The 26,539-nt window shown below is 33.7% G+C and overlaps 1 protein-coding gene across 5 annotated transcripts in view; it reads right to left on the reverse strand.

Annotated features, from left to right (window-relative positions):
- LOC140170352 (cell adhesion molecule 2-like) overlaps positions 1-24,660 on the reverse strand; it is a 77,196-nt gene extending 52,536 nt beyond the window's left edge. For 3 of the 5 annotated variants that reach the window (XR_011861528.1, XM_072193721.1, XM_072193724.1), the window contains exons 1-7: positions 24,515-24,660; positions 22,490-22,587; positions 18,502-18,828; positions 17,684-18,019; positions 17,246-17,497; positions 10,029-10,085; positions 7,890-7,910 (exon numbers count right to left, since the gene is read on the reverse strand). Coding sequence is in view for 4 of the 5 variants with exons in the window: in XM_072193721.1 (XP_072049822.1) it covers positions 7,890-7,910; positions 10,029-10,085; positions 17,246-17,497; positions 17,684-18,019; positions 18,502-18,828; positions 22,490-22,544 (1,048 nt within the window). In the remaining variant the exon portion in view is untranslated. The remainder of the gene's footprint in view (positions 1-7,889; positions 7,911-10,028; positions 10,086-17,245; positions 17,498-17,683; positions 18,020-18,501; positions 18,829-22,489; positions 22,588-24,514) is intronic. The other 2 variants (XM_072193722.1, XM_072193723.1) reach the window with 2 other exon arrangements.
- Between the last annotated feature and the right edge of the window lie 1,879 nt (positions 24,661-26,539).

Below are 26,539 nucleotides of genomic sequence, written 5' to 3' on the forward strand. Positions count from 1 at the left end.
CATCCCCTCAAGCAAAACAGAAAAGCCTCAACTTAGGCTGAATTGAAGGAATTATTGAGCACGAGTGTTAAATATAGGCGGAGACTGGGGTAATTGTGGCCCCGGGTAATTGTGGCCCCTTTGTCTTTATCAGGGTGTCTTTATACTAAGCATTGGTCTAGGTGACTTAACTTTGTATTTGTATGAAAGAGTGGTCTTTATGTTACTGTTTGGTGAAAAAATATTCAAATAGCATTAAAATTTTTATGAGGGGGGTCTAATTAGCGGAGAGACATCGCAAATGGCTCTAAAAAGTGGCAAGTCCACTTTTTATTCATAGGGGTGGTACTTATTGGTTGTATCACTGACTATTTTGTATGTGTTTGACATGAAAGGTAATCATAACAGTTCCCATTGATATAACAAATTTATAAAAAAAATTGTTTATTTAATGAGCTAAATTTGCATATTATGTAATACCCGGCTTGGGATAAATGTGGCCCCTGTTCATGTCTTAAGCAAATTACTTGCATCTGACCCCCTAAAAAGCTATTTTGGTCATTAATCTGTTATATGTTAATCAAATTAGCCATTTGGGGTCATTATTGAAAAAAAAGACATATTTTAGTATGTTTTCAAGTCAAAACAAGGAAGTATAATGAACAGTCAGATCCGGCCGCAGTTTAGGCAAGAAAAAATTAGCATAATAACAAGTATTTTACAAAATGCCTTAAAATGCCTTTTTCTGGTAAATAAACCAGTCCAAATGGCCTAGAATTATCGCAATGACTATAAAACATGTTATTAATAGTTATCAGGAAGAACTGGATTCACAATACTCTTTAAATTCTTTATTTTGTTCAGGGGCCACAATTACCCCGCTTGGGGTAATTGCGGCCCCCAAAACATGTTAATTATTATGCAAATTGCAATATATTTTCCAATTATATTTATCACATCTTATAGGTACCCATTGCCTCTATCCACTCATGCAGAAATTTTACTTCTCAGTTCATACTTAAAGAATTACATGGTAAAAATGCAAAAGGGGCCACAATTACCCCAGTTTCCCTAAGCCTAAAACTAAAATTCATGCTCAGTTGGAAATCTGTGAAAAAATATATGTCTCGAAAATAACCAATAAACAGTTTTGATGTGTCCGGAGAATTGAAAGTTTGCAAAATGTCGCCGAGGGAGCAAAGTTATTCTGCAGCATTTAAGCTCAATTAAATGAAAAAGAGCAACATTTTTTAGCATTCTCCGATTTCTCACGTTAACGAGAAAGAGTGTATCCCGAGCCCGCGATTTAATTCATAAATTGGATAGTAAAATTAGCAGGAGCTAGCAGGCACTTGGGCTAGCTACAACCCTGATCATGCTGATTAGGCCTACTCGCAAAATTATTCCCGCTATGCCAGTTCACGCTCACAATATCGCTTATGGCTGGGTTTTGAGACTAGGGAGTATGTGATTTATGAGACGTCTTTGAATTATGATACTGTCAGGTGACTCGGCACTGAAGAGTCTTTGATATCAGAGACGTCTTTGAATTAGCAGTGCCCCCGAACTGATATAGCCTTCATTCTACAATTAATAGCATCTAGGCCTATACAATGCGTTTTAACTTTTATTCTTTCATGTTTAACTGTACAATGTATCAATAAATCAATTCAATATCACACCCAAACACTACTAAATTGACAATACACGGGATACACAAAGCTAGACCATCTTCCCTGGTTGGACTCGATAAAAGCTTGTCGAAATTTAAATAATTTATGTTGCAACAAGAAATTAGGAAATGGCTATTTGAAATAACAGATTTTTTTTTAATGATAAATAATTGTGCACAATGAGTATAATTATTTATTCATTTGTTTGTTTGTTTGCTTATTTACTTACTTACTCAAACAGTAGCCTACCTACACATAATAATATGAAAATTTTGATTTAGGTGAAAGTCTTGGTTGATATTTAATAATAGTGACCTTTGATGACATTTTATAAACAAATCCATGTCCATATTGCAGAGTGTTTTACCTTGGTATAATGTAATCATTGTACAATGATACCAACATTGTGTTCATTTTATACATATAATACAAGAAAGGTGCTGTGTCAACACTAAATGTATTATTGGTATACAAATGACAAACTTGCCAAATATGCCATACCTAGCTATAAACTTGACCGCCCCAAGTTAACTTTTGACTAAATATTTTGGTTATTATTTGATTAACGGAAATGTATGATTAATACAGGTGAAGTTAGTAGGAGTGGGTTATTAGGAGTGATGTCATTATGACTTGAGTGTTGCTTAGCAACCATGATAATAAACCATTGTTAGTGGATAAAATTTATACCAGTATATATTAAGTATGCTGATTACCATGAAACCCTGACTTTAGTATCAAAGATAATTTTTGATGGAAATAAATTTTCATGCTTTGTTTATAAAAAAAAAAAAAGCCAAAATCTAGCTGTAATTTCTTCCCCTTCCAAAACATTTGAATTGAAGCTTCTTGTAGCGGAATGCTTGCTTGCAAAATATTTAATAGGAAAACAATTAATTTTGTTTTAGTTTTAATTATAAGGGAATTCCCTTGACCAAAAAGATTAGATGACACACTATGGACCACAATGGCCTCAACTCAATGGCATAGTCCAATAACCTGAATTAAACTATCATAATGCAAAATTTGACCTCAAGTTGCAAAGTATGAGTTTTTATACTCAAATTGTCAAAGGTCATTCAATGAATGTGCAAATGTATTGGGGTTAAAAGAACTGTGCCCTGATAAATGAGCATGTTGTGGATCCTAGTGACATTATGTATATACCTGAAAGGCTCAAAGTTCATATTTTATCAAGCCAAATGTTTATTCCAAGGAACTCTTATTTCAATGTCCTGTTCCCTAATAAAATTTACCACTGATTTCTCGTAATATTTTTTTCTTTTTTTTCAAACTGAATCAAATAAAATCCAAAACTGACTAGCATGAAAATTAATAATCCACCAAAAATTGACTTGAACCAAGGTCTCTTCCACACCGTATTAATCACAGTAATAGAGATTCTAACACAATAGTTGATTACTGATGCATGAAATTTATGTGTAAAGAAGAAGTAGAATTTTGTTATTGTAGTGACAAAAATTCCAGTGTCACATTCTGTGCATTATTTGTGAATGAAAACACCAGCTACATTCACACAAAACATCATACCATAAGAGTTTTCAAACTGTAGGTCTTTTGGTGATAACCCAGGGTTATCACTGAGATGTGAAAGGCCCAACAACTCTACACTGACACACACACTGCACAGTATGTGATTTGGTGAAGTGGAAAAACGAACTTGGGTGTCCGAGATATATCTATCCCTATCTTTTCAGCTTCAGTGAAAAACAAGCGGTTGTGAACTTTACACCAAAAAAGTTATGCTTTAAAAAATCTTGATTGAAACTCTGCCAAGTGTTTCATATGACTTCTTGTGAACCCACAACCTACAATATATTTGCCACAAACATCTTGTATTCAAAAACCAACATTCCCAAGTGATCTTGCTGATAATTTGATGAAATAAACCTGAACTAAACTGATCTTAAGAGCTGCAAAATCTTGAGGTTTGTGATTTTGTCTGAGCACAACTCTGCACAACAGACACTTCAATGTTGAAATTCATACAACAGGTGTAAGTTCATGACTTCAGACTGTGTGGACCTAAATACATGAACACATATGAAATGGACTATATTTAATTCCTGGAGGTGGTTCTCCCTGGTTGAAGGTATACGGGGATGTGCTACGGATTTGGGGTACCTTTTCAGCAATTTTGGTATATCGATGGGTGGGTTTTCAGTGGAGACTAATGCGCCCAATTGAGCACATTTGGGCAAAAGTGCCCCTAAAAGCGCCCAATTATGGCAAATTTGGGCGTTTTTGGTGTTTTTTGTGAAAAAATTGTCTACTGATGGGTGGCAAAAACAGCAAAAAGTAGGTATAGAGAAAGTCAGCATCCAAAAGTCTGTCGTGGCACATCCCTCAGTAAAAAAATCCTAGACTCCCCCGCCCGGATTTAATTGCGATGTTACCAAGCATATTCTTAAGATGTAGGTCATGGTGTGAACATATCTTGACAAAAATGTAGATGTTGAAATGGCACACAATGTGGTACTGTCTTCTTCACTAATGGACTATGGACCTGATTATACTGATGGAATATTTAATTGATGTTTTATCACATAGATGTTATATGCATGTCTTTATAAATTCAATGTGTGCTGGTGCAAATATATGATGAATTTCTTCCGTTTCATATGTACCAGATTGCGCAGGATTTTTATAATGCATTTCCTTATTTGTTTACTTTTTTACTTGCTCACCCCTTTTATACTCAATGGTGGAACAAGTCATTTGAAGATAACAAAGGTGAATAGTGTCATCAATTTAATGATATAGATTGTAAGATGAATTATTTATAAAAAAAAAAGTAAATAAATTATAAATATATTTAATAAATAAATAAATATATTAAATAAATAAGTACATAAATAAATATATTAAATAAATAAATAAAATAAAAAAGTAATAAAATAAATACAAAAAACCAATAAATAAATACATAAATAAATAAAAAAAATAAATAAATTTAAATAATAAATGTAAGATGACCATGTGAAAAAGTAATAAAAGCAATCAACATTTATGATGATAACAAACGCAATAATAATAAATACACATGTCTCTCAACATTAACATTAAGAACTTATAAAATGTTAAAACACTCTTTTCCACAACTACAGTGGAAACTTAACAAACTAGAAACGTCGCGGTTTTCGACGCAATGCGTCGAATGGGATGCCTCCACCATGGGGCGATTTAAATGTGTACAAATCCATTTTTAGTAATTTTACCTCAGATGACCCTTGGGTGACCCTGGATGACTCCAAAATGACATGCCAAAAATTTGGCTCTGAATGTTGACTGTACCCACCAAGTTTCATGCCCATACGACCAATTTGATTAATTTGACCTTAGATGACCCCGAAATGACCATCCAAAAATTTGGCTCTAAATGTTGACAGTAGCTACCAAGTTTCATGCCCATATGACAATTTTTAGTAATTTGAACTCAGATGACCCCTGGGTGACCTTGGATGACCCTGAAATGACCTTCCAAAAATTTGGCTCCAAATGTTGACTGTACCCACCAAGTTTCATGCCCATACGATCAATTTTATTCATTTGACCGTAGATGACCCCTGGGTGACCTCAGATGACCCCAAAATGACCTTCCAAAAATTTGGCTCTAAATGTTGACTGTACCTACCAAGTTTCATGCCCATACGACCAATTTTATCAATTTTACCTGAGATGACCCCTGGGTGACCCCGGATGACCCCGAAATGACCTTCCAAAAATCTGGCTCTAAATGTTGACTGTATCTACCAAGTTTCATGCCCATACGACAAGTTTTTAGTAATTTGACCTCAAATGACCTTTGACCTCAGTATATGACCTTGAAACTCACCTGAGATACAGCATCCGGACGGACGGACGGAAGCTCGGAAACTCGGACATTGCAAAAACAGTATGCCTCGCGGTGGAGGCATAAAAATCATTTAACACAAATTTCCTGATAACAAACATATATTTTATACAAAAAAAGACCCAATTTTAACACAAAATCCTATTAAAATGAAATTAAAATCTGAGGCCCTGACCATTTTTTTTTGTTAATATGGTTCCACTGTAGTTGTCCCTATACACCACTGTTAAATATATTTTAAAACCCAACACTTTATAAAACCAACATCCCGGACTATAACAAACAAGTCCAACAAATATGCTGTATGTGATTTGTTATGATGAAGTATGGAGTGTGTACATGTGCAGACACCATGTACCAAACGTAATGCCAATGAGAGTATAGTCTCCCACAATTATCCATTATATTCTATTGCCGGTCCTGGAATGACCCCTTATCCAGGGCCCATATTGTAAATGCAATACATGTACATACTACAATACAATGTGCATCTAACAGAGATATAATTGGTTTGCAATATCACATCAAAATGGAAATACCACATTAAGCATCATCTAATCAAACTACATTGAACGAGGTCTCAAAATTGCCATGGATATACACTGTATGTTCTGGGCAAATCATAGATGGGCAAATGTATGCTATTGAGTTGTTCCTCACAAAATAATTTCTCAAAAGACAGACAAAGAGAGAGCCTTGCAGCTCATGCTCAAGAACCGCTTTTGCATGTACATGTAGGACTCTTTTGGATTTTTTTCTTTTTAAAAATAAAATACTTAGTAGTGCATATTTTTGCATAAGCACTTTCTATGCATATCATTATTAATCCCATATTTTAGTATTCCTACTCCATTTCCCAATATTGAAGTGATATTGCAACACCAATTCAAAAATTGGCAAATAAAAACACACTTTTCCCATAATAGATTTCCTAACGGACATAGATGCTATAATAGGACAAATACTGCCCTTAAGTGAGAGTGAGAAAGAGAAAGCAAATATCAACACAAACACTTGGTATAAAAGCGCTTTGGGTAAAATGCAGGGAGACAACAAAGGACGCAACTGCCACAGAATTCAATGACTATACAAACTTCACTTTTTTCTTGCAAGCTGTACAATTGTCAAGTTCATGAGGCACAGTTTGATCGGGAATAAATTTGAGCAAGAAGGTTGCACAATTTCAAAACTTTTAAAAGCAGCAAGAAATAACAACATAATCAGCAAACACAATGCATGTTTTTTTGAGAGCTTAAAGAACATATTTTTACCTCTTAAATTGAAAACGAAGCCAAAAGGTTTAGGTTTTCATTCTAATAGTTAATATTTTGCTCAATAATATCACCCGACCTATTAAATCAACGCCCTGTATTAAAAAGAAACTGTGCATTCTGTATTTTCCCCAAATGTGTATTACATGTAAATTACTTGTGAACATGTGCACTAGGTATCAAACTTGTGAGAAATGAAAACAAACAAACAAACAGTATGCATGTATGTATCCTCATCATGCTGATGACTTTAAATATTGGCCTTTCTCTTTCCTTTGTCCGCCACCCCCTTTTCTCAAAATTTGAGATGTTTGAAAATGCACCCTATCCAGGCACTCAATCAACACAAAAGGCCCTGGCTGTTGCTTGCAATGATGTGATGCTGGTACCCTTTATTCAGAGGATAACTTCCAGATCCAGATCATAGTGAAATATCAAATTTTGCTGTGGTTTATTTTCACGATTTTGCTTTTTTGAACACTTTAGAAGCTATTAGGCCATTATCAAACAAACAAAAGAAAACAACAACAGCCAAATCCATGTAATTAGTGTAATCCGGACTTTGGATGGTTTTAAACTTAGTTGTTACTGAAAAACCCCTAATTAAGAAAGTATAAATAGTAACCTTATTAAAATATTTCCCTAGCTACTTTCAAATTTACCCATCTGTCAGTAGTGCATAGACTTCAAAATGTAGATGGATATATTATAATGCCAGTGTGCACAGTGTTAGTAACTAAATATGTAGTGCACTTGGAAGTTAAAATTGAGTTTTTAAAATTCACTACAATTCTAGTCCATCATTTTCTTACTTTATTTTTCATTTCTTCCACAAAACATTCTTTTTTCTTTTCAAACTCCTTTTCCTGGTGTCAATCTTTAAAAAAAAATATCATGTGATCCATTGTTGGATCAACCTCAGAAAATGATGGACTTCCAAAAATAAATTAGTAAATATTAGCTCAAACTATATCCTAAGAATGTATTAAGATAAATATGTGTACCCTTTCTAAATCTAAAAGTGTTTTAGTTATAAAGTTAATCAGATTCATAAAGCCCCACACATGATGAGAACAAGTAATTGAAACTTACTATTTGGGCTTTTAGAAACAACTGGTTTAACAAAATAAAGTGTACATAGAAATAAATAAATGAATAAATGTTCTGGACATGAAATGATTCTACTTTGATTGGCAACAAAATATGCATAATAAGAGAAAGCAGAAGAAGAACAAGTGGTTAGGGGAAAATATATGGTTCTGGTTCCTGGATTGCAATTAGTAATATAGAATTTTGTAATATGTATTTATTGTTACTTTCAAATACTGTTGTAGTGTAAAGCATGAAATATTTGTTGCATGAAAATTTCTCAAATTTTGTGAGGGTCATGGATTCACAAAATTGTTATGCTTGCAAAAATGTCTTTTTCGTATCAGGCCTTTAAAAAGTATAAATTTTGTGAAAATTCCAAACCATAAACATACAGGTTCTCTATGTTCAAATCACAAAAACAATTTTATTTCAAGTTTTGAGTAATCAATTGTAGGACTGAAGGTTTGCTTATTGAAAGCACAAATGTGACACCGTGTCCCATTAAAGCAAAAGATAAGGTGTGAATTGAACCATCAACCTTTTTTTTTTTGTTCTCTTCTTTTTTAGGCAACCAGAGAATTATTTTTTCCTCAAAGCATTACAATGCCACTAATTTTTTAATGTGACCAATAAAAATAAAGAAAAGGATTACATACTTTCAATATGGCATTATACATTGTACATGTACTTGCAGCAAGGATTTTATAATTGCGTGCCAGTACATTAAGGAATGATTGTGATATCATCATAGTGCTCAATAAAATAAAAAAGAGTAAGAAAATTTTTGGTTCTTATCCTCTCCTGCCTTAATTTCTGGATTAGTTGTATTTTTTTTTTTGGTATTTTTTTTAAGATTTTTCAACAAAATTTAGACTTTGGAATGCTTTGGAAAACCGTATCAGTTTAGAGAACTGAAATCCTGAAAATCATCCAAAATCGAGTTTTTTTACAATTCGTCGCTGTTTTGGCAAACTGTCGTATGTAACGAAAAATGCAGTTTAGAGAAAATTGCATTTAAAGTTTTTCCAATTTTTGAAGACCCACCAAAGTAAAATATGTTTATTATTATCAAAGAATATAATCAATAACATATATCTGTCTTTGTTCTCAACATAATATACACTTTTTATTCATTCACTAATTAGAAGTAATTAATCTGCAAACTCATACGACAGTATGCCAAAATATGCACAATTTGACAACCTAATGTATGATACGCCATGTGACACAAGAGTATGTAAAAACAATAGGCAACTGCAGTTACACGGTGGCCTATGGCGACGTTACGACATATCATGATACGACTGTATGCCAAAACACAGAACGAAGATTTTTTGGGGGTACAAAAAAAACCATGTCGTATCATACTAATTAGTGCTATATCTCACAAAACTAATTACATTTAGGTTTCAAAACTTTGTGAATATATAGTTTCATTCATAGATTTTGAAAGTTTATATTTAACTCATTTTGTCCAAAAATCGTCATATGACAGTATGCCAAAACAACAACGAATTGTTTCCAAAAACAAGGTTCCATTATTGCTTGAAAACATGAAAATTTGTGAAACACGTTCATCCACGTTCCCAAAAGATCACTTTCTTTTTTTTTTAAATTTTTTTTTGGTGGTACTTGGCCCAGAATAAAATTGACAATAGTAAATATAAACAAACAAACCATCAAATAAATAAATAAATGATTTTGTTCGTTTGCATAAATAATTATAAAATAACATGGACCATTTTAAAATGAAAGAGTTCACTTGTACAAAATGTATTGGTCTCAGCTTAAAACATTGACAGTGTATTCAAAGTAAAGTTTAAAATGACTGAAGAAAATGGTGGGATAGAATTGGTCACATTAACACTTACCTACATTGTATACATTGTATGCAAAACTATGCTAATGAATGCAAGCAATTTGTGCAGGTATAAACATTAATTTTTATTGCAATAATATTTATGACGAAAAAGAATGATGAATGGAAAATAGCAGGAAAACCAACCAAGTACATTTGTATGATCGGTCAGTCATTTAAACTACCAAGGTATTATGTACATGAAAGATGCAAATGATGATGATGACAATGAATGATGAAAGAAAAAGAACAGAAATTAGAAAATTGCATAATAAACATACCACCCTTCTTTGTTGTATCCATAGGTTTCGTTGTGGGTTCTGGAGGAGGTGTCGCACCTGTACCGCACAAGCCATGATAGGGAAGCAAAAACGTGCAAAGGAAAAAGTTTTGATGAAAAGATAAGATGTTTCAGTTCCAGAATCTGTTTTTAGTAGCCTTAAATCATTTAGCGATTACATATACGGGAAATTGCCGTAATTGTCCAAGAAAGTTCAATTTGTAAAGTGTACCTATTGTTTGCTTTTTGTTTTGTTCTGTGATTTTAGTTTTGTTTTTAGTTTTCAGGAAAAACTCACAAAAAAGTATGATAAATGTAAGTTTAAAATTATGAATTAAAGTAATCAAATACACAAAACAAATACAATGAACAAATAAAACAAATTAAATAAAAAATAAAATGAGCATAAAATCATTAAAAATAAATATATATAACTAAACAAACAAATAAAAATAAGTAAGTAAATAAATAAATAAATGCACTGTACTTGTTCCTGTTTAGAATATTGCCATACCCCACCCCTCAATTTTTGTTTTGCATGAACTGGCAAATTTTAGTTTTAAGATACCACTTGCACCCTGTGCTTTAGGGTTACGGTAAGCACCGGATAAAAACGCGATTTTGGAAGCCAAAAAACGCACCACGATATTCCAAAAACGCAAAAAACGTGATTTCCCGAAAAAACGCAAAATTTTTTTTTTTTTTTTTTTTTTTTAATTTTGAATTTTTTTTAGAAGTTGTAGACCCTAAATAATTACTTGTTATTGAAGGTTGGCACCTCCGAAATACTGCTACATAAAAAAAAAAAAAAAAAAAAAAGATTTAAATTCTGAGATTTTTTTTCAAAACTGGATAAATTTGTACATTTTAATTACTTTTGCTTCTATTGAACAGCTAGCAATGCATGTTTATTCAATATGTCCCTGGCTGTTCAATAGAAGCAACAGTAATTAAAATGTACAACTTTATCCAGCTTTGAACAAAAATCTCAGAATTTTTAAATCTTTTTTTTTTTTTTTTTTTTTTTTTTAAGTAGCAGTATTTCGGAGGTTCCAACCTTCAATAACAAGTACGGTAATTTAGGGTCTATAACTTCTAAAAAAATTAAAATTAAAAAAAAAAAAAAAAAAAAAAAAATTGAAAAACGCAATTTCACCCAAAAAACGCAATTGCGGCCGCAAAAACCGCGATCGCGTTTTCCTCCGGTGCTTAGGGTTAAGGATTAGGGTACTTGGTTTGTAATAGTTAGTGTTACTGTTAGGGTGCAAAAGGTATTAAACTCCAGTTCCAATTCCATGTAAAATCAAAAAGCACAATATGATTATTATGAATTCTTTATGGAAAAAAGTAATGCACAGATTTGCAGCAAAGAACAGTATAAAACAATGGTAGAGGAACAAAGTACATGCAAATAGGATCAAAAGTTTGGGATTTACTGGCATGCTACTCAGAATTGGTGCATTGTTTATGTTATATACATATGTACATGTACATTGACTGGTAAACAAAATTAATTTCAAGCTGGAAAGAAATAATCTTATGACAAAATGGGCTATTCCAGTTGAAATTCATACACCCCTATAGGAAGACAGGACCAATTATAATCTCTTACACAGGGGTGTAGATTTCAAATGGAGTCACCATTCAGGTGACCCCATTTAAAATTCACACTCCCTGTGCAAAAGACTAAGGTCATCTCTTCCATAAGGGGAGTGATGGATTTCAACTCTATAGCCCACATTCACAGCAGCTGAAGGGAGTATCCCATTATGCTTTGCGGTACCATAATAAAACTGAATGTGCCATAGAAAATGTACACAAAATCCCTCACTTCAACTTTAAATAACTTGTTTAAATCAGGGAAGCTTAGACTATTGTATGCAAAAATATGACCCCTAAAGTATTGTGAAACTATCCATAGCTCTCAATATCTAAGCGGCTCTTGTTTATATTTTGTATACATTTGCTATGGAGCATGCAGATATACTGCAATGCATGATGGGATACTCCTTGCAGCTGCTGTGGCCCACATTTTAGTTACAGAACTGCATGTAAGGGAAACATGATATCCAGTAAGTTTCAAACCACGAATGAACAAGCACAAGCTGTTGCAAACTTTTTTTTAAATAAATGTATAATTTGGCAATTTAGGCTATATATGTGACAAGATCTGGTCCATGGAGGCCAAAGGCGGCAAATATTATGAAATTGAGTAAAGACAAAAATATGGAGTAAAAAACAATAAAATACGAAGAAAATACACATGTATCACAAAACTTCTTGTAGCTTAATGTTTATAAGGTAATAATTATAGTAAGTCATTTGTCAAAAATGCCTCCTTTGGCCTCCATGGACCAGTTTGTGTAACATATTGTAAGAAAATCTTTATGTTGGATATATGGCTCAAAATATGCTAAGGTGTCATATTATAGCCATATATTTTGACATCTTTTTTTTTAAATAATAATTATAGAAATGGAATATTTGCTAGTTTAGTGGCAAGTTTAGGTAGTAAAGACATAGCATACACAATTTAAGTAAAATCCTTTCACTCTAAATAATAAAAATAATAAAAAATAGCTGTAAAAATGCCTATTTTTACACTTTTATTTGTAACATGCCAAGAGACGCCTTTTTTCAACAGCTTTTAATTTTTTTTATGGATCCTTATCTAGAAATTCATGTGACCTGTTTCCCAAAATGGTGCAGTAAACCAATCAAAAAACAGAAAGAGGCATTATAAATTATAAGTTAACAGATCAAAAAAGGATTTAAAAGTTTGCCTTTATGTATGTTACTATTAAGCTACTTGCACGGTTCCGCCATTATGCACTATGTGGGGAGAGCCTCGAACTGGCAGCATACATGAAAGGAAGAATTATGTAACCTTACACAGAACGTTATGACTAGTTCAATTCCCATTCATGTATGCTGCCAGTTCGAGGCTCTCCCCGCACATAGTGCATAATGGCGAACTGCAAGTAGCGAATTGTCTGTCAAACTTTTGATTGATTTTGAAGTCCCTCAGTTTTTATAAACAAAGACTTGAAGCATAAACTAAAGGGTAAATCTATTGTAAATAACTTCATTTCACCATCTTATAATCAATTTGTAAGTGGCTGCCATCTTTTTTGAACATATAACAATTTTAAAATTTTTCTTGAAATGTCTGTCAAATAGTAACATACGCAAGACGGTGCTGTAATTCCTGCTAAACTAGGGTGATACAGCTAATTATGCTACATGACATAGCATTTAGCTCCACCTAGCTTTGTGGCACTATCACTTTGTGAGGAGAAGCTTTTTGATGACACAATCCATTGTTAAGTGTTGTCTGTAAAACATTTGTAGGCAAGTTTGTACGCAAGATCTGTATGTGTCTGTCAAAAGTAACATACGCAATACGCTTTTAAAAAATTAAAAATCACTTGATGTTCACATTATGATGATAGTTTAGAGTTTATAAAAGTGTTTTAAAACATGTGATTTATAAACTGCATGTGATCTTTATTCAATTTCCCATCTTGAACTACTGTTTTTGCCAAATTATTATTCTGTATGTTACATTTGACAGACATCTTGCTTATGTTATGGCTTGACAGACACACATATTTTATTTATAACAATTTATCCTCCTTATTGTAATATTTGGACACATTTTTTTCCACAATCAGTTGCTGTAGGTCCTACACCTAAATAACCACAAAATACCTTATGTAATAGTATACTTTATAAATTTTTATTTGATTGCAGAAAATCATCAAAATTGTGTCTGTCAAATATAACGTACGCAAGGGCTAGAAAATTAAATTTGTGAAGTAAATGGTCTATAACTTATCTTTCTTTTTAGTGTATTATGAACGATATATGTGCATACTATAATTTAAACCTGGTTGGAGACCAAAAGAAAAGAGCTGGAAAAATAATTGTGTGTTACACTTTTATGACACCGTAGCTTATTTTGAGCCATATACATATTATTTGGAATCACCCAGTGAAGAGAGAGGGTACACATATTTCAGAGAAGGCGGCCATGAATTTGGAATGCTATACGCTGGCGAAGTGACGTTTTAAAATAATCAGATTAACTACCATATCAATAGGTGAAAACAATATTTGACTATACTGCGCTGCACTAGTACGTTCATGCGGAACCTCTGCATTGAACCGTATCATGCTGATTACTCGCACAGGTCTGTAAGATTATTATCTTTGAAAAGCATGGCATTGTATTCAATACTATGGTTGCAGACATACACAGGTGATGAGTGCAACCTGCTTGCAGTGCAGCGCGATATATTCAAAATTCTTTTCACCTATTGCTATGGTAGTTAATCCAATTTATTACGTCACTTCGCCACTCGCCAGCGTATACATTCAGGCCTGATGCTATAGTTACTGGCAAACTTGAAATAAAAATAATATATACTGGTAATTATAGTATGTACAATAAATTAATTAACTAATTATTGATTAAATGCGTTCTTTTTTCTTATGAGAGAACATATATACACATATTACAGGAAGTGAGTTATCCCAAAGTGCCTTTTCTTATATTTTTTTTTTTTTAAATCACATTTTTAAGACTGTCCCAGGTTAGCAAAGTTTTGTACATTTAGTGGTTTGATACCTTCTGTACAAATGTTTTGAAATTAGGCCTAGTTGCCCCCCCCCCCCTTTTTTTTATAAATATTATTTAACAATCGCTGAATCCTATCATACTTTGTTCAATAAATTACATTTTGATGTAAAAGAATATCCAAGTTTTGTAACACAGTTTATAGTCCTACATTGGTCTCCAAAAAGGAGTTTTGATTCATCAGCCCCTGTGTAGTTTCAAATGTATAAATAAATGCTTTTTCATTTTATCACCCATCCATATGCACAAACCCTAAACCCTAACCATAAATTCTCACCCATCATAATTGAAGTTACAGTGCCCATGGACATAAATGAGAAAATATCAATCAACAATACGACTACAATGTAATTATAAATTAGATGCATCGTAAAGAGCTGAAGAATACATGCGCAGAAAGCATCAAGATTAAGCAAAAGAAAATTAGTCAAATGCATTTTAAATGAACAACATTCCTATAATTTGAAGATAAAAATTTAAGAAAAAAACAATATTAATTCAACTACCGATAATGTCAACTCCCAGTGTCAACTATCTGCGGGGTTGACTCTGGGTGAGACTCTACTACTTCAATTTGGGCTTTACTCCCTTAAAATTGTTAAATATCGATTTGGCAGAACTTTGAGTAGATCTGACCATGAGTCCATGATGTATTGAAGTTCTAATTAACTTTGCATAAAACCATATGAAATTCACCCCAATGTGTATTTTGTACATGTTTAAAATTATACATATGCTTTGCATTATCAGTCATTAATTGATCTATATTTTTTTAACTCATCCCAGTTTCAGTCATAATGTAGCTGAAACATTTGGGTTTAGGTAGTTTTTAACTACTCATTTAAATTAAATTAAAGACAATAACAGAAAGCTTATAACCATTTCCTGCACATATTCTTTGATTGCAAAACTTAATTGATAACATTTTGTAAGATACACAAAACTTCCTAGCAGTAAAAAAAAACCAAAGTTTGGATTTTTTTTTTCAAAATGTACTGGTACATACTATGTACATTACAGCTCAACTGATCATACTTTTCCTACATTCGACCTTGCATGATTTTTGAGTTGACACAGTCATGAAAATAACTATAGATACTTGACAGACCATTGGTAGCCCAGTTCTGAACCTTTTCATTGATCATTCATAACAATAGGTATCTGATGGATCAGTGAAGATAAGAAGGGATTATAATATATCCGTAACCTTGATATTATAGTACATCTCGAGGAAAAAGTGCAATGGACATGTTTTCATTTTATGTTTCAAATATCCCGCGATGAAAATTGAGTATTTAACCCAAAATGGAAAATGGAACAATTTATTGGAAATCTGTTTTAACAGATTTTTTTGACATCTTTTTCTGCACTGTATTATACCTAAATTAAGAAATTTGATAAATATTCAAAGAAAATATAGGTCATCCAAAAATGTTGATTTTTACACATTTTGGGGCAAAAAAGGAAAATAAGCAAAAATATCAAAATCTGTTTTAACAGCTTCATTCATCAAGTCATAACAAACGGCCTACATGCTTAATTTCTAATAAAATATTGAAATTGTGAAAAATATAGGTATTTATTGATTTTCATGTTTTTTTTTGCAAATATGCTAATAATATGCAAATTATGAAATTGCAAAATAAAGTTTCTACATAGCATACATCTTTCAAGTGTGATGTTCAAAATGACAGACATCAAAAAGAGATTCGATGAAATGTAAAGGTGTAGTAACAATTTTGGCATGGACTGTCTGGTTAGGCAAAGTACGGTAAGTTGAGCTGTACACATACAATGTATCATCTGCCCAGGAAAGAACACTATTAATTTTATTAGATCTAGATACATATTTTGTATTCATGACAAAATTATGTTTATCATATCACACCCTATACTTTGATCAGCTCATAATCGGCGGGCCTTATAACATCGCGGATTAATATCAAAATATTTTATTTTGAGAATTGTCTTGTGACATCTCGCCAGAAGCATCACAAATTATTTATTGAAGTCTACTTTCTTTAACACACAAAATATAGGCCAGACAGGTCCGCTAATAGCACTCTTAACGTGGGTTTACTTTTTGGCATATATAGTGGTAAAAGCCTAACATTTCCCACCTATTAAGAGCTGATCAAACTATATCTTATTAGATCAGCAGACATTATTTTGGAAAAAGCATCACCCACAATCACCCACTCCAGTCACTATTCAGTGATATGCTTCATTAATTGATGTCACAACTTTCCAACCGCAAAATATATAAAATAAAGGTTGGAAAGTTAAAAAAATCTTGCAAAGGGGTGAATCTATAAAAAAGAAAGCATAGGAATGATATGAAAGGAGCGAAGGAATGCTTGGTCAATTTGTTTAATTTGGTATTTGATACCCTGAGTATACTGTATAGTACTGCATTTTATTATAAGTAATATGTTTTAATAAATTGAAAAAAAATACATGTATTTTCAAGCCCCACAAAAAAATTTCTGTAGATGAGCAAGTATTTGTGACCAGACCAGGCCACATGCAGAAAGTTAGCATATATTGGCTGTAAAACAGAACATTTAACTTTAACTTACCTGGTTCAGCAAGGTAAACAGCAGTTGCAGTGCCCACATCATTGGTAACATTGCACCTTAGATTTGTATCAAAATCAACTTTCAAATCCAGGTAGCAGACATTGCCTTCACATGATGTTGGTGGGTATGGATCTGAATCTGTATTATTTACTATGAAGGTGAATCCTCCAGGAGTTGGCACTGGTGGATTTGCACTTTCAACGGTACATGTTGCTCTGTCATTTCCATAAATCAGTGTAACATCCGGAGGAACTGTTGGATGAAAAATAGTGGATACAAAATGTCAAAGATTTCAGGTTCTACATAATAAGGAAGTTACCTGAATTTGATGAAAACTTTTGATAAAAAAATTTTTATATCATAATTATAACCATAAACATAAAGTTATGTATCACCCCTAAGAGCAAAATTTGATAAAAAACTAAACTGATTACTTACATCTTACATTCAGTGCAGAAATATGTTCTCTAGATGCTGCAACCTGTTGCCCGTGTGTCTGACATCTCAGTTGGCCATCATTGTAGTTTCTGCTGGCAGTATAATTCAATGTGCCTACTGTATCAAATGTACCATCACCATTATCTACCTCAGTACTGCCTACACCTGCAGTAATTCTAGATTCTGATCCTCCATTGGTCTTGCGATACCATCGTATCTCAACAGCAGGTCTAGCTCCTCTTGCTGTACACACTATCTCTGATGGTTCACCTTCCGTCACTACGACATTTGAAGTGTCACTTCCATCTTGTGTCATTTTCAACTCGGTTGATCGAACTACATTTTAAATAGTAACAAATAAACAAATAAATTTAATGATTAACTGGCTGAACATTAAATTTTTTCTCAGCTAATAATATGATAAGGCCTAACAAAATTAATTCTTTGTCTCACGTCGCCCACGCGCATTGGTAAAATAATCGTAAAATTCTTTTGAATTTCCTAAATTTCTGGTATATTTTTTGTGTTTTTTCTTTACAAGTCTAAAAACCACAATCAAAATGATCACAACACAAAGTCAATGAATTGGTTGAATGAATGATGCTATGTCATAGATGGATGCTCCTACAGATGATAATGAAAAGTGATGCCTAACAAATTTACAGGGTATTGATTCATGTATCTGCATGCATTTAGTTTTTGATATTTGTATGATACCAAATGACCTTCATTCTCAAATGTGCGACACCCCTCAAATATGGCATATCTGTACTCAGCATATAGGTAAATACATGAAATTTAGCTTTCCTGACACTTACCTTCAACAGTTCTTACTGCTTCAATTTCAGTTCCAGAAGATGGATGTCTACAAAAGTATGTTCCCTCATCTTCAATTTGGATATTTGTAATGACAAGGTCATACAAATTACCAGAATCTATAGCAAAGTTATTATATTTAATATCACTGTTTTCTTTTCCTTCATTAACGAATAAAGTGTTACGTCCACCACCATCCAATGCTTCATCCCAAATAATAGATCCAGTTTGTCCATCTGGTCCTCTTCTGCAGGTTAAGGTATGGTCTTCGCCTTGTAAGACAGCATCCTCAGCATCTGGTCCAGTGAGATAATCTTGTGCATGTATTCCTGGTAATGAGAATAGGATGTCATATTCGGCCGTGTGTCCTGAGCTCGCCACCCTTAGCGTTACATGACAAATATTACGAATTTTTACACCAACCGGGTTTCTAATTAGATTATCTCGACAATCATCAACCCTAAACTAGCAAAAGTATACATTTTTGGACAGCTGAAGGCATAAGCAATTCAAATATATACATTTCAACTCATTATACAGGGTGACATACAAGTTATACAGGGTGGAATAAAAAAGATTTTGATAAAAAATGGGTCACTCAATACATTGCTTATTACCAACTTACAGTAATAAACTGAAAGTAAACAACATTCATTTGGTTAGAGGATATGGAGAGCCAACTGACTTTGGAAGAAACCAAAATCACAGCTGTTTGGTAATCTAGGAATATAGGGTGTCCCAAAGTATGGTAGAGCTTTTTTACAATTCAACATATTTTGAACCTAAACATTTTCCCCCTAACACATACAGAAAAAATATGTCCATATTTAGATTCCTCGTCAAATTTCCCTTCAGAAAATCTATACTTTGGCTATGATAGGATAAGTAATTAAAATTTTACAGTAACTTTTAGATTTTGAAGACATCTGCATTACTTAGTACAGTGTAATATGACAACAGGTAGTTTTGTATGGAAAAGTTTGTATTTTCTAGACTAAACCAATCATAAATGATTAAAAACAATTAGTAGAATTGTTTAGCTGTAAAGCCATGAGTCTTTTAGATGCTAAATAGAGTCCAAATCCCATTTACAGCTTTTACAGAAGCAGATTACGCACTAAGAATACCAATCCCATAGAGTTTGTGTGTACCACATCCAGTGTTCGATTTTCATCTATTTTTTTGTGTAGCAAAAATTGCTACTCACTTTCAGATTTGAGTAGCAATTCCAAAATTTTGAGTAGCAGTTTGTTTTCATCATATTTTATCGATTTTTTTGTATTTTCTTATCTTCTCACAGATTACTCAATCCCAGTACTCAGTGCTTAAAAAAATGTTATGCAACTGCAGTGTTGCAGACCGAATGTGGTTCAAAATTCGGCACCTAAACTTCCTAAGCTGATTATCATGTGCCCTTTCTAAACGCAATTTTTCCTTCAGTAAGGTCGTGCGCCATGAATTGGGGGCCAAATGCATTACATACTAAAAAATTGAACAATTTACATGTTTTTTTACTTAAACTGATCTAATTCATAAACTGTTCAACAAAACCCTATAAAATTATATATCACTATAAAGCTTAAAGTACCAGGCATACACACATACAAATAATTGGTCAATATACAGGGTGCCACAAATGACATATAGGGTGGAAAAGTTAAATTTTAGTTCAAAAAGTATACGATTTTGTTCCTCTCTTATTTCCTATCATAAACACCTGTTCTGCTAAAACCTTTTAGATGTGCTTAATAACATTGTAGGCTTTCAAAAAAAGCAAACTTGTAATGATGAGTTATGTTGCCTTACTGAGATACAGGGTGTTCAAAAGTTGTACATAATTTTTATGATTTTTATTACATTTTAAATCAAAACTTTTTTCCTCCATGCCCCACACAAAAACCAGTAGCATATTTGAATTCCTCATCAAATTTCCATCCAAAAAATGTTAACTTTTACAGCAGTGGGGTAACTCCTTCAAGAAATATGACCTTCAGAACATTTCGGAACATAAATGAATACTTAACACAGTGACGTATAGGAAAAGCCTAGAACCCATGACACATAATGCAGCACACTTGCAACAAATCAACTTAGCTTGGAGTAAAACTGGTCACATTTCAAACTAGATATAAATACCAAAACAATGGTACATAATCCATCTCAATACCTTGCTGGGTTATGAAGTTACAGTAAAAAATATATTTGTGAGGCGCTAAAAATCAACATTCCCTATACTTTAACACATGCCTCAACCGTAGGATCCTCAACCGTAGGATCCTCCACCCCTGACTTCACATTGTTTGAATTGCAATATCTCCAGAAGTAAATAAAGTGTGAAGTTCTTTCTTTCCACAATTTGAGCTAGATAAATAAGCAACAAAATGAGACCAAAACTAGTTCAGTACCCCTCTCCATTCTTGAGATCTGGGACAAAGCGTCACAAATAAAATGAAAAAATGTAACGCCTCCACCCTTTTCCTATACCCCAATTCATGACGCACGACCGTAATCAAGAGAAGTCCTACATTTTTTAGTAGAGGAAACTCACTAATTTATTACCTGAAGCATTAAAATAATGTGAGGAATCTATGAAATCCTAAAAATCTTGTATAATTTTGGAAGATTGTCACCAAGGACACATGATATTTCCATCTCACCACTGAACTATACACCATATAAACAGTGCTACTTCTATGACGCCATAAAATTAATATGCACGCTTTTAGTTATCTGGTAATACATGGAAGTTTGTAACACAACACGTCATGGAAAAAAATTTGCATACAAGGGAGGATACTGTATTTAGTTTAATGGCGTAAACATCACGATTTAGAGACTTTTGGGTCATATTTTTGTGGATTATTTTCTTGTAAATAGAATTTATGGAAACATTTTTGACTTCGACAAATGGCAACTTGCAAATGATCGTATATCAGCGTGGTTCACGATCGCAAGTAGGCATTTTTCCCCAATTTTTTGGGATCGCATTTTTTGCTACTGGTCTGTGTAGTTGAGTAGCAGTTTGTAAAAATGACTCGCATTTTGCGATGCGAATCCAGGTAAATCGAACACTGACCACATCCCCCACCACCACATCCCCCACCACCGCCACCCTGCCCATTCTGAATTCTATGAAGCACAGTGTCAGTATTAAAAAAAGCTAAAGTATTTCTTTTTACAGGGTTGAAACTTGAAAGTACATTTTATTTAGCAATAAAATGACACCACAAGCATCACAATACCTTCTTGCTTGACAGAGATATCATCATTTGTTTTGAGTCGACTTTGGCAAAATGTAACGTCGCCACCTTTTTTTGGTGGCGAGCTCAAGACACATGACCATTCATTAGAAAATTCAGTGCTAATTTATCAGTGCTTTTATGCAAATTAATCTCAATTAAAAACTTTGAGGGTGATAAGGTAGAAGGTAGAAGAAAATAAGTTATACAATTTTGACTGATATTGTGTGCAGTTCAACTTGTTGAATGATTGGAAATGCAGAAAGTTTGAAGTTACGGTACTTGTATTTTCTTCAAATATTTTTCTATTACAGATAATATAAAAACTTTGACAGTCATGGGTTCTTGAGATGACTGCACCAATGCAGTCATCCAATAAACTCCCAAAATGTTTGAAGTGACAATTTGTTGGGGCCCCGAAGCTCTTGGATCTGAGATGAAATAGACTCTGTAGTCTGCACAATATACATGTATATATGTCAAAGGACAAGGTGGGGAAAAAGGGAAATTGAAAGCGCCTTACTGCCTTTTTTTTACTGGGAAATTTAGCAAACTCAAGGGAAATTTTCAGTCCTTCCAAAAAAATAAACAAAAATAATTAAAAAAATAATTAAATGCAATAATATAAAATGATTATGAAGTGAACACAAATCACAATGTAGCCCTTTCTGGAAACAATTGTTTTAAATCAAGCACAAATTTCCATTCCAAATAAGGTTTCATGCTTTCCAGACTGAGTACATGTACTTACCTACAACAAAAGTTGCTACTACAAGAAGCAACAATATCCGGCACATTCTGTTCATTTGGTATCCCTCTTGGGCAGCAATATCAGATTAATGGTACTAACTGTAATGGTATAAATAGATAATACATTGTATAGTACCGGTACTAGAATTATGTGGTTTGTAATTTAAGATGGCCCACAAAGTGCAAATAACAGAGGTTTGTAAATATTTACAAATAATATGCAATATGCACATAACCCTAGAACTACGAAGGAGGGTGGGGAGTTGTACCAACCCCCCAAGTGTTACCCAAAAATCACACCCGGAAGACTACGAGTAAAGACGATTGCCAGAATGGGAGCCAACTCCTCAGTGCATTCCTTGAGTAGGCCTAATCTAGCAAGAATCTGGTCTGGGCCAGAAGATTTGTTAACTTCCAGTTTCAGAATCAGCTCTTTGACACCCTCTGCAGAGATTTATTGGCACAATGTCAGGAGGTTCTCCCTTCATGGTGGGGACGAAGCTAGAGTTCTCGAGCAAATCCAGCTCATTGAGAGAATCAAATGAAGAGTCAGGATTATAGGCTACAAGGCCAGGGGCTCATTTTTAATACGGTCAATCTTAATCCAAATCAGTTCAGCATCCACATCCAAATCCTCAAGATGCTGAGAGGGAGATTTTTAACTGCGATAAGCTCTATTCCTAGGCTAGGCTTTATCTCAGGGGTGGTGCAATAAGTATGTGTACCCCGCGGGGGGTGAATTATAGGGGGGGTCGGCCAAAGGGGGGGTCAAGCGATTTTTGGCAGGTCGAAAGGGGGAATAGGCAAGTAACTTTTGGCACAGATATTTTGGGTACCGTTTCTATCTATACGCCCTAAAAAAGCGTAGGAAAACGATAGGAACACGTTCAAATATGCAAAATTTCCTGCTCACTGCGCTCACATTATATGATAAGACAATTTAAGGTTTTAAATTCGGGTTCCCCAAAATCTTGCATACATGTGTAAGGGGGGGGAAGATTTTTGTACGTCAAAGGGGGGCAAGTTTGGCACATCAAAAGGGGGGCAAAGATTTTTGGCACGGCCAAAGGGGGGAGCAATTTTGGCAGACCATTTTGAGAATTCACCACCCCGAGGGTACACATAATTATTGCACCACCCTCAGTTACTTTACTCATGTACTATATTAAATATTGAAAACACATTGAAAACACATTTGTTTAATTTGATGTCATGGACATGATCATGATGATGGATGCCGGATGTGAACTAAACTAGACTCGCTGAGTCTCATGGACGCCGTTCCTATGTCCATCAGACTCGTATTTCCCATTTTGGATGTCAATGGGAAATACACACTTAACGATTTGCCGTTAGAAACTTGAAAAAAATCTTTAAAATTTCATCAATGTATATAAAAGTGGTACCAACCGTATTGTGCATGCTAATTTAAGACTCGGTTGAAACAAAATTAAGGATCGAAAGCATTTTAGTGTCCAAAAGGCAAAATTATCGTCAAAGTTCTGCGAAATCGGCACCCTTGCGAAGGGTTCAGAATTCGAATCGGGAGCGAAAATATCCGATCTTTGCGATCAAAAACACAAAATTACAACTTTAAACATACTATTGGCAAAAGACATTATTACCAAACAATACAGAATAGAAAATATGACATCATTTTCTCAAAATATTGAAAAATTTGCTCACCAGACATCGAAAAAGTACGCAATCCAATTCCCGTTCAAACGCGTGGGAAACTGAAAGTGCGATAATCGTGACTAAACTAAACCAGTTTACGGAAATAAACATGGCTTCATAAAATAGGCATAATTAGTTTACCCAGTCTATATTGTTGTAATTGTATACGTGCTTATAATTTAATTACATTGACTTTTTGGACATTTTTTGATTACCGAGAAAATGAAGTACTATATAGTTCTAGTACTAGTAGTAGTACTTACATGTAAGCTTTCCGTGTTCATGGTGTTTTTATCAAGACAAGAGAACGTCCAAAAACATGAAAATAAAATGTATATTTTACGGTTACCTTTATATCTTCAAAATCTTCTACTGCTTACAAAGACTGTAAATAGATAGCCTATCGTATAGTGAGAAATCCGGTGTCATAGAAGAACATACAACCCTGTAAAACATGTCAATATCTCCGTAGTAAATTTTCACGTAGTCGAAAGATTTTGCTATTATTCATGTATCAACTATGGGTGTACTTCCGGGTGGGGCTGAACCATAATCTCGTCGTCTATACACAACCGTGCTCGCGGCTTGCCACATCGAATCACCAATGACTAGCGAACACAAATTACTGTACGAGACTACATAAACTGGAAAAACCGTTTATCCCCAGCTCCATGATTTCGCATCACAGGGCCGCTAAAAATTAATTATTCGTTTCTCGTGCCACCTTTTATTTGTTCCAAAGGTATAGGACATTTTTTGTTTTTGCTATAGCCCTCAAATGAAATGTATTTAGGCCTAATTATGTTTGTACTCACTCAGGTAGCGTTAGCTAGCGTTGTGTGTGAATTTTACATCCGCCGGCCGATGAGTGCTATTCTTTTTTTATGGGCATTAAAAAATGGCCCAAAATGAGGGTTAAAATTCACACCGAATGCTTAGTGATTACAAAGATATAAAATACTTTTCATTCGGGGGCTATGTGGAATTTTTTTTTATGCAGGCTATTCCTTGTAGGCCTAATGACATTTCACAATAAAATGTCCATTGGAAACAAAGGTGGTGTACCGTATAGGCCTACATGTGTTTTTGAAAAAAGGATGGATCCCAGGAGCTCCCAGGGTGGGGTTTCTTTTACCTTTTTATATTTTCCCCCCGGGATTTTCCCGTAGGGCCTACTGATTTTTCAGTGTAAAGCTGGCATCTGGGCCTATTCAGTTTTATTAAAACCCTTTTCAATCAGTGTAATCATTTTTGAGGAATTTAATACCTTTTTGAGTACATACAGTAGGCCGGTTCTATAAAAGCGGAGAAACATATGAAAAGAATTAGGCCTACTGAAGTGTTAAATATAAAGAAACCTTAGGGGGCTGGCATTTTCTTCGGAAGGGGGGGGTCACAAATATGTCGGTGACCGAGTCAATTTTTTTATGACCCCCCTATCGCGGGCAAAAAATTTTACGACCCCCCTATCGCGAATTCGAAAATTTTATGACCCCCCCACTTCCAACTACACAGACTCAAGAAAAATTATTCATTGCCGCAACTAAGGCGCGGAGCGCGTCAAAACCTAAAAGTGAAGAAAGTGTGTGGAGCGCGTAAAATTTTTATTGTAAGTGTAAAGAAGGCGCTGGAGCGTGTAAAATTTTGCATAGATTGTACGCACATTTCGACTGCGAAGTTAAAGAATGCACAAGAGCGCGCTTGAACATTTTAAGTCACCAGCCCTTAATAATTCTATAACCCCCTATTTTGGGTGTTAAAAAATTATAACCACCCCTATTTTTGGTCTGAAAATTCTATGACCCCCCCCCCCCCGAGTATATTTGAGACCCCCCCCTTCCGAAGAAAATGCCAGCCCCCTTATTTTTGGGGAAAAAATTTGAGGGATTATTAATTCAAAATATTCTTTCTTATTAAATTAATTATCTTCAAAATCAGTAAAATTATTCCATCTGCATTATGCCCATGTGTATACCGGTATGTTATTTATCGGTAATAGGCCTAATACTCAAGTAGGCCTAGGTAATTTAATAATTTATTTTATTTTATTTTATTTTATTTTATTTTATTTTATTTTATTTTATTTTATTTTATTTTATTTTATTTTACTTTATTTTATTTTATTTTATTTTATTTTATTTTATTTTATTTTATTTTATTTTATTTTATTTTTTTTTTTTATTTTTTTTTTTTTTTTTTTTTTTTTTTTTTAATTAGGGCCTACTGTATAAGAAATTTGTACTTTTTCCTGCAGTGCCTCCTTGGAAATCAGTGTGTTAACATTGAAGGGGCGTCCCTGCCTATTAAAAGAAATACTAAATAAATAATATAATAATAGGCCACATAAACAAATTAATAGTTCGGACGCGTTTCA

The sequence above is a fragment of the Amphiura filiformis genome, chromosome 14, assembly GCF_039555335.1.
Source record: "Amphiura filiformis chromosome 14, Afil_fr2py, whole genome shotgun sequence".
Taxonomy (NCBI): Eukaryota; Metazoa; Echinodermata; class Ophiuroidea; order Amphilepidida; family Amphiuridae; genus Amphiura; species Amphiura filiformis.